This window comes from Apostichopus japonicus, chromosome 1, assembly GCF_037975245.1.
Source record: "Apostichopus japonicus isolate 1M-3 chromosome 1, ASM3797524v1, whole genome shotgun sequence".
Taxonomy (NCBI): Eukaryota; Metazoa; Echinodermata; class Holothuroidea; order Aspidochirotida; family Stichopodidae; genus Apostichopus; species Apostichopus japonicus.
In genome coordinates, this window is record NC_092561.1 from 2,939,139 (window position 1) to 2,947,948 (window position 8,810).

General features: G+C 37.3%; 1 protein-coding gene across 1 annotated transcript; it reads left to right on the top strand.

Annotated features, from left to right (window-relative positions):
- Window positions 1-1,643: 1,643 nt before the first annotated feature.
- LOC139981046 (polyprenol dehydrogenase-like) lies at window positions 1,644-8,076 on the top strand. Its single transcript, XM_071993211.1, has 8 exons — window positions 1,644-1,838; window positions 2,248-2,333; window positions 3,445-3,495; window positions 3,735-3,900; window positions 4,957-5,180; window positions 5,962-6,106; window positions 6,805-6,931; window positions 7,868-8,076. Exons 1-8 carry the CDS (start codon window positions 1,763-1,765, stop codon window positions 8,019-8,021), a joined length of 1,029 nt encoding a protein of 342 aa, XP_071849312.1. The 5' UTR covers window positions 1,644-1,762; the 3' UTR covers window positions 8,022-8,076.
- The last annotated feature ends 734 nt before the right edge of the window (window positions 8,077-8,810 follow it).

Genomic DNA, 8,810 nt, shown 5'->3' on the forward strand with positions numbered 1-8,810 from the left:
TTTCAAAATCATCTGGAATAATTTCTTGACCAAAAGTGGCCTTAAAGTATTAACCCCGATTTTTCAAAATCATCTAGAATAAAACTTTTGGTCACGTGTCCACTTTTGGTGTCCACTTTTCCGCCACAGCATACCCAGTGCTCGTCAAAGTGTACAAACATCAGTGGCCAACGTGTAATGTGTAGCGATCCAAGAATTTTTTTTTCCTCAAAATCATCGAGGATAAAACTTTTGGTGTCCACTTTTGGTGTCCACTTTTCCGCACCAGCGTACCCAGCGCTCGTCACAGTGTACAGACATCAGTGGCCAACGGCGCGCAACGTTGATGTATACACTATTGGCTACTGTTAGTGGCTGCTACGTTCAAACAGGTGCACAGATACAGCTGTCTAAATACTTCAAAGTCTGGAATATGCTAGTGCTGCTATTGTAGACACTACGGTGTTCCTCACAGGACAATATACTATTTTCTTGGAAGTAAATTATTAATAATGGCACATAACGTCTGGTCATCATTACATTATCTAATAAAGTTTGAGAATTCGTTAAGAATGTTCGAGATTAAACTTCCAGATATCTTGAAAAGATGTCAAAATTTTGACAATTTCGAAATATCGCGTCAAAATTTCCAGATGTACATTTCGAAAAATTATGATTGTGTACGTAAAAGTAAGTTGGCCTGACATTTCGATCCTAGCAGGATCTTATGATAGCAGGAAATGATGATTGGCAGAAATGTTCGTATAATTATGTTAAGATATCACTGTGTTAAATCATATCTGTCAGTGTATATTTTACTTTCGGCCTGAACCATGTACTCAGCTATAGTCATTTTGTGAATAACAAGCTGGTACGTAGATCATTGATCTAGGCTATCAGCCGGCTGTTTCAGGCCTGAATAGATGGATCAACCACTGGCAGATGAGATGTTACACGATTTTTCCGACAACTTAAAAGTATATATCCCCCTTCCCCCCCCCCCTCCCCCACCCACCACTGCGCCACTTGAGTTTTTTTGCCAAACGCGGCAAGGGTTCCCCAAAACCCGACTAAAATATCCGTGATAAATATAAACCAATGATCATATATGAAACAACTATAGATGCAATGACTTTGAAGACTTCTAACTTCATCCTTTAAATTTAATAGCATGTCGAAAATTACACTGAAATCATCATCGAGATCGTCAATATTTCCAAGTCTCTGAACCGCTTAGCCACACGACAAACTATATACACTTGCGCTTCGTTTGCGCGCGCTTCCCTTGTGCTTCACTCTTACGTTTCCTTTCAATATTTATTATAAAATGTTGATATTTTAGTCGGATGGGAATGGGTTTGCTGTTTTCAGGATGGTAGTATTAATTTCAGTGTTTACATTCTACATTGAAAATATGAAAAGAAGACCAAAATAACGTAAACAGTTGTCATAGGGACAACAAACGAGCAAGCTGTATACAGTATGTATGTTAACTCACTGTTTGAAGAAGCTAGTCTTCATTAAGATATTTATGATATAAGCCAAATATGGTTATTGGATTTGTGTAAGCTTAAAATTAAAATAAATAGATTAAAACAAGTTATTACGAAACATCACAGTCATTTACGGCCACTGTGGTATGCATTTCTGTGGTATGCGTCTGTTATTATATGATAGAACTAATACATTTCGACTTCGAGTACTACTTTTGCGATATGCAAAGACAACGCTCTTATTAACTTCGATCATAGTCAAAGGTACCCGTGACAACCTGTGTGTCAGAATGGGTGGAAGCGTCTCAGCCCCTGATGTTACTCTGTCAAAAGATAGGACATTTCTTATCACTGGAGCGAATACAGGTACAGTATATAGCTAGGCGTAGACCAGATATAAAATGTATGGTCATTGGTCAACGCATGCTCCAAAACACTTGGAACGTTTTCCTCCACTATAAATACAAAGTTGAGTTAGGCTAGGGCCTAGCCTAACTTTGGCCAAATCACAGGGCTCTTTTCATTAAACGTTGGCCTACTATATGTCATGATCCCTTCCCTCTTTTTTCTCCCTATCCACATCCCGAAAATTCTGCTGTGAACATGCCAGGACCACTAGCTGCAATAATTGGCATTTCCCTGTTCTTAAGAAAGCACTCTCCTTGGCAACATGCCCTAACTGTACTACTGTATATGTTATACTTTTACTTAGCCAGGACTTGGCCTATATGACTGAATTAACCTCATTTTGTTTTTATGCATATTCTTTCATCAGGCATTGGATATGAGATTGCCAAATGGATCGCCAGATGCGGAGGCAGTGTGATCATTGCCTGCAGATCTGAAAATAAAGCGAAAGAGGTAACGAATGGGTAGAAGTATGTTGTGGATCAAAACTACATGCTGAAGTTATTTACAATATATATAGTAACATACCTTGGCTATACTACAGAAGTTATTACCTAATTAAAGGTATTGAAGACTCGCCCCAAACGGTGTGCCGTGCTCTGAAAAAGTTAACTTTCCAGTGCTTGCAAGTGCAGTTTTTCTCTTGTCGCTACAAAATGCAGACAGTAATGAAACGTGAAACCCTGTTTTCTCTAGTGGGAGATGTCCATCGCTATATCGTGTGTAATGTGCTGTGGGTATTGACCCAGCTGTTTGTACTGACTGTACACTAGTGTCTAAATACGATGGTAACAAGCTGTGTGTGTATTTTCTGGGATCGATCGTGGTGTCTAACACTTCTGTTACACCTCATTCGAAACTAGGTCAGATTTCCGGCATTAGACGTTTTTTTTGGGCCCCGAGTCTTCACGCCCTTTAATCCATATTTACTTTCAAAGTAAAAACGTCATAAACTCTTGTAAAACTACCACTCCAATTGTCTGGATATATAAATAAAAGACCTATGGTATGCTAAACAGTAGCAAAGCCTTCGTGCACAGCTGAGGTACTGAACAACTGTGAGTCATCATTTGGTGAGAATCATTCAGGATAATGAAAGGTCTTCTAATGTAATGTCAACACAATCTTTGGCATTAAGGAGACCATGTAATAATTCAAAAAGTACCTACTCCAGCTAAACTGTAACTTGACCACAGATTAAAAAAAATCTTACTTTAGTTTTAAAGGTCATTCTATGAGGGTGAGAAAGTGCCCACTGTTGAGTTTTGATTAGTCTGCCCATCTTTAAACCTTTATTATAGTCCACAAAACAGTAATAATAATCAAATGAAAGTTCTGTGTTTGGTGTTGGAGGGATCATGCATATGAGAGCTGTTTGCAAATCCTAAATCTTTATCTGTAAAGTACCAGTCAAACATTTACCAAACTGTCATGGATGGACAACTTTATTTAAGTTCCTTGCATCATAAGGACAAATGTGAGTAGACTTTCTTTTCCAGGAGAGTACATTTTTAAGAGCTAGAAACTTTTCAGCTCCCTCCTTGTTTTTATTATTTTCTTGCAGGCCATTGAGAAAATGAAAAAAGAAATACAAGAAGAGTTTGACCAAAAACAGGTAACTTTACTTTTCTTGATGAAAAGCAGAAGGATTTAGAGCCAGGATGGGCCCACAAGAACAGTATATTGTATGAAGTCGAATTTTTTCTTGACATATATTACAAAAAATGAGAAATAATAATTATCTTTTTTCATCCGGGCCTTTCCCACCCCCTCTTTTCATGCATAACAAAGAAACTGAGTGGGGTTTCTTGGAAAAGGTGACAAGTACACGACAAGTTTTATTATTTGATACAGGTAGATAAGACGGATGAGGTAGCAGCTCCCTCTATTAATGTTCAGTACATGCATCTGGATTTATCGTCTTTAAAGTCAGTGATCGACTTTGTAAAGAAGTACAAGGAGAGCGGACTTCCTCTTCACGTCCTCATTTGCAATGCTGGAGTCTTTGTCGCTGACAAAGGTAAGAGTTTGACCCTGCCATTTAGTGAGAGGGTTGTGATCAAGTGGGTAAGGCAGTGGACTTGTGATCTAAGGTTTGCAGGTTCGAGTCCTGACCTGAATATTATGTTGTGTCCTTGGGCTTGGCACTTTATCTCCATTACCTGTCTTCACCCAGGTGTATAAATAGGGACTTGTGAGGTAACTTGTAAATTAATTTACATGCACCAGTTTGTGGCTGCACTCTATGGGAAGTCCTCCAGGGGACACAGAGATGTGGTGCAGTGTACTAGTGTCCCAGGAGGGATTGTTTGAATTGTACATTTTTGGTGTGTGGGTATGACAAGTTACCAATCATCAGGGGTTAAGTTATAAAGCTGTATGAGGGGGCAAGAATGTAAACCTGTAACTTTCATTAGTCTGTGTGAGTCTTGTCAGTTTTGTGCCTACAGCATATCTGCTATCCATTACTATGTATCACTCCTATCCATAGTTGCTGCTGTCACCTTGTATGCTAGGCTTGCATCTGCCATAAATTAATTCATGATGTAATGCTGCTGGAGTCATTTTAACAGACAAAGGTAAGAGTTTGACCTTTGACCCTATGTAATTTGAATTATTCATTATTATTTCAACAGTCTGCCTACATACTGTTTGCATCATGACTGCTTTTCACTGCCTTTTATTAGTTTTATCACACAAGTATCCATATTATTGCTGCTGCCACCACTGAGCATATAATAAAATAACGAACACTTACATTGGATTATAAGGAGGGGCATCATAGTATTGATTTCATGTGTGAGACATTGAGCATCCTTCGAAAAGGAGTGACAGTATGATGAAAACTGTGTGCAAAATTATGTCTGTCTTCAACTTTTTCTTTCCTGTCGAGACTACAGTACTGTATAACTAATCAACATCTACCTAAACTCACAGCATTCTTAATCATTTAAATTAAATTTCCATTCACATTTCCTGCAAAGTGGTGATTTCCTATCCTAACTGTTTTGGTTTTGCTGCTGTCATTTTCTGTATTTTTATTTTTTCAATCAGTATTTGTTTCTTTTCTGTTCAGAGCTGACGTCAGATGGTTTTGAGAAACACTTCCAGGTGAACTACCTCTCTCATTTCCTCTTGACTCTGCATCTGTTGCCTCTCATCAAACGAAGTGGCCCAAACAGCCGCATCGTCAACGTTTCTTCAAAAGGGCACTGGTTCGCAGAGTTCAACCTGGAGAATATCCAAGCACAGAAATCTTTTCATGTCAACACATTTTATGGAAACTCAAAATTGTTCCAGGTAATGAGGTAACAAATATACACTATATATATATATATATATTTGTATATATAAATGAAAATAGTAATGAGTTGGAAAATCAAGAAAAGTGAATAAACTTTCAGCCTCCACCGGGATTCGAACCACAGGCCTATATATATATATATATATATATATATATAACATAAAGATATCAAGCAAGTAAATATATCTTTTGTTAATCTTTAGGGAATTCAATCTATAAGCTGTGACCTTTATGGGTGAATATTCGGTAAACTGTTCTAAAGTTACCACAATTTTGCATATATTTTTTCCAGCTGGGTCAAAGGTTATGTGTTGTACAACTGATTTTGCTAAAATGTACACACATGACAGTCAAGCCTGCCTATAGAAAAACAGTCCTCCTAAAATGCACTTGGGCAATAAAAATGAAAAAAAATAAAGTACTGCCATTAGGATTCAACCTTGATCGCACCTAATTAGTTGACCAGCCAGGGTATTGCTCTAATGGCCAGTGTTACTTTCCTGTGGAGACAAATTTAGCTTGACCAAGTGTGTAAAGTACACTGTGTGTTTAATCATAAATTTGTGCAGAGGAGCATTCAGTATGGCTAGCATTATCAACTCGGGTAGATATTCAATCTCCCCTGATTTTGGCACAAAACGGGACACAGAAGGTACTTGCTATTGGCAGGGAAGATGGTTATGCAAATATACATAAACATGCTTCTCTGACCTGTTTTTGAGACTGACATTCATTAACTGAAAATGTTCTTTTGTTATCCAAATTGATTTCACGTAGATAATGAGCATGTATCAGTTGTCAAAGCGGTTGGATAAAGAAACGGTATCGGTATTTTCAGTTCACCCAGGATTCGTGGACACAAACATCCTCAAGTTTGGAACGGGGTTTTTACAACTTACAATAGATCTGGCAGTACGGTTTGGTAAGTTTTGCTACTTTACTGAAGTACTCATTCTCTCATAATCAGCAATTAAGAATTTTCAAGTGACTCACCCTCTAATTGGGGTGGGGAAGGGGGGGAGGAGGTCGGGTGTAAAGGAGAAACTAACCTAACGGTCATCATCGGTCTGTGTGGTAGCAATGAACTATGATGTACAACTTTTACAATTAGAAAAGTCTTATAAATTCTTCTTAGGAGACATCACAGGTGTAACGTTCCCAGACTCAAAAGGTTCAAGACTTGAGAAAATCTAAATATGATATTAATTTTTTTATGATTCCTTTATCACAAATCAATATTCAATATTTTGGTAAAATTCCTTGAGCAACCAAAACGTTTAGTTTGCAGGATGTCTGTGTAGGAAACACAAGAAAGAAGAATATTATTAGAGACTTTACCCATCCCGACAGTTATACCTGAACGCCAAAAGTGGAGTTCTTGTAACTTTAATACATATTTGGTGTTTCTTCTGGGCTCTTCTATTCTCATTTCGTATGAAGGGCATTCTTATCTTGTTTGTAATTGTATTAAGCATTGCTTTTTCCTATTGGTCAGTCATTATTATTCTTGTCTTGGTTTTCACTTCTTGTTTGATTTAATAACAAATGTTATTGCTTGTTTGAATACATGATTGAAGTCATGTTTTTGTTCTCTATTTTTCTCCCTTGTTTTGTATGAAGGGATGGCAAGGAAGCCAGTATCGGGGGCAGTAGGACCTCTGATTGCTGCTCTACATCCTTCCCTGAATGGAGAGACGGCTTTATATTTCTCTGAAGAGAAGCAGAAACCTCCTTTTGACATAGCAAGGTACATAAACATGATTAAAAGGTGTTTGTAAGCTCCAAAGAAGTCATTCTTTCTACTGTTTTGGGATCCGTAATGGTTTTCCTTTTTTGGTAGGCTGTATACTGATCAATATTATATCTGTCTGATCAATGTTCTGTTGTGTATGTTGGTTTCAGATCGATAATAGTTGATCGGTTCTGTGACAGTCTAGTTTAAGTGGCCAACTAGCAGTATAATCTGAATCTGTGACCAAGGATTCACTCTGTAGGTTGGTTTCAGATTCATAAGTTGATCGGTTCAGGGGCAGTCTGTTTTCCTTCAATTTTATCAATGATCAGCTTATTAAAAACAATCACTGATCTGAAATCAATGATATATATATGTTTGGATTCTGGTACATTAATTGATCTCTTCTGTGGTAAGGTTTGCTCCATTAATAGATCTGTTATGCAGTTGAATTCTGGCCCATTTAATTAATCTGTTTCGTAGTTTGGTTCTGGTTCATTAATCTATCTGTATGTGGCAGTTTTATAAATCAATTAACTGTGTCATGCTGATGTGCAGTGTAAATCAATGACACTGTATAGATTAGTTTCACAAAATCGATTAGTTCATCTGTTGACCTGCAATGTTGAGTGATAATCTGTAACAGTAATCTGTGGTCTGATCAGCGATCTTCTGTGTAGATCAGTAACAGGTCACTGGTCCACATGAAATCCTTTAATACTGATCTTCAAATCTTTAATTTTTCAGTTTGATCAGTGATAAGTTGCATTGTTATCTGCATTCTGGTGTCTAATCCAAAAATAGATCTGTTCTCTCCCAACATAGTAATTGATCAATATGAACAATAAATCCCAAGTTTTAGTCAATAATTTGTAGTGCAGCCTGTGTTATTGATAAACAAGTAATTTATACTGCTGGTGTTCTCAAACTATTTCCCTCATTTCATTCCAGGGACGAGGCTAAGCAAGATATAATTTGGACTTACAGCCTGCAGTGCTTGAAAGGTTACCTCAACGATGACGTCTTGGAAGAAATAGGATTAAAACTGGAAGACATCCAGACTTTGGAAGAAGCCACAGATCCAGCCATTGGTTCCGAGATATGAGGCGTCAAAGGGTGATTTGGGTGAAAAGCAAAGTCGAGCAGATGCAAATGACCAATTTGCTACCCCTGAAATATCTGCAATAGCTGCACATGCATTATCAGGGCTCAAAATAAGTCTCTGCTACTTTGTGGTTGGTGGAGTCTGTAGATTAAGGTGGGGGGGGGGGGGTGAGAAATAAATTTAGACAAAAGAACATTGTCTGGTGTAACTATTATTTGTAGGTAGCCGATTGTTATGAGTTTAGTAAAACTGCAATAGCTGCACATGGATTATCAGGGCTCAAAATAAGTCTCTTCTACTTTGTGGTTGGTGGAGTCTGTAGATTTAGGTGGGGGGGGGGGGGCTGAGAAATGAGAAATAAATTTAGACCAAAGAACATTGTTTGGTGTAGCCAGTATTTGTAGGTAGCCGATTGTTATTAGTTTAGTATAATGAAAGTAAAAGTTTTGAAAAAAATGTACAAGGTTCATAGAAAGTGTACTAAATCCCTGTCGAGCTTTAATATATAAACAATATATATAGGGTCAGCGCTACTGACCTAGACTCTGCCGAACAGCCGTTCAGTCAGTAGAACTTACTAATCTTCTACAAAAAGTATACCAAAAATATATATTTTACAATTAGATTTATGAAATACATTTTCATTTTTCAGATATAATCAGTTTTTGTAGGAATATAGTAATAATAATAAATATAATAATAAAAATAAACACAGTATAATACCACCAAAATATGTATATTTTATGTATATATTTGTGACATCTATTTTCATTTTTCAGATAGAATCAG

Excerpts from the sequence above, each read along its gene's own strand:
- LOC139981046 (XM_071993211.1), top strand. The coding sequence starts at position 1,763 with ATGGGTGGAAGCGTCTCAGCCCCTGATGTTACTCTGTCAAAAGATAGG. Across the intron at positions 2,334-3,444 it reads CTGAAAATAAAGCGAAAGAG|GCCATTGAGAAAATGAAAAA; the intron begins GTAACGAATGGG and ends ATTTTCTTGCAG. Across the intron at positions 6,107-6,804 it reads AGATCTGGCAGTACGGTTTG|GGATGGCAAGGAAGCCAGTA; the intron begins GTAAGTTTTGCT and ends TTTTGTATGAAG.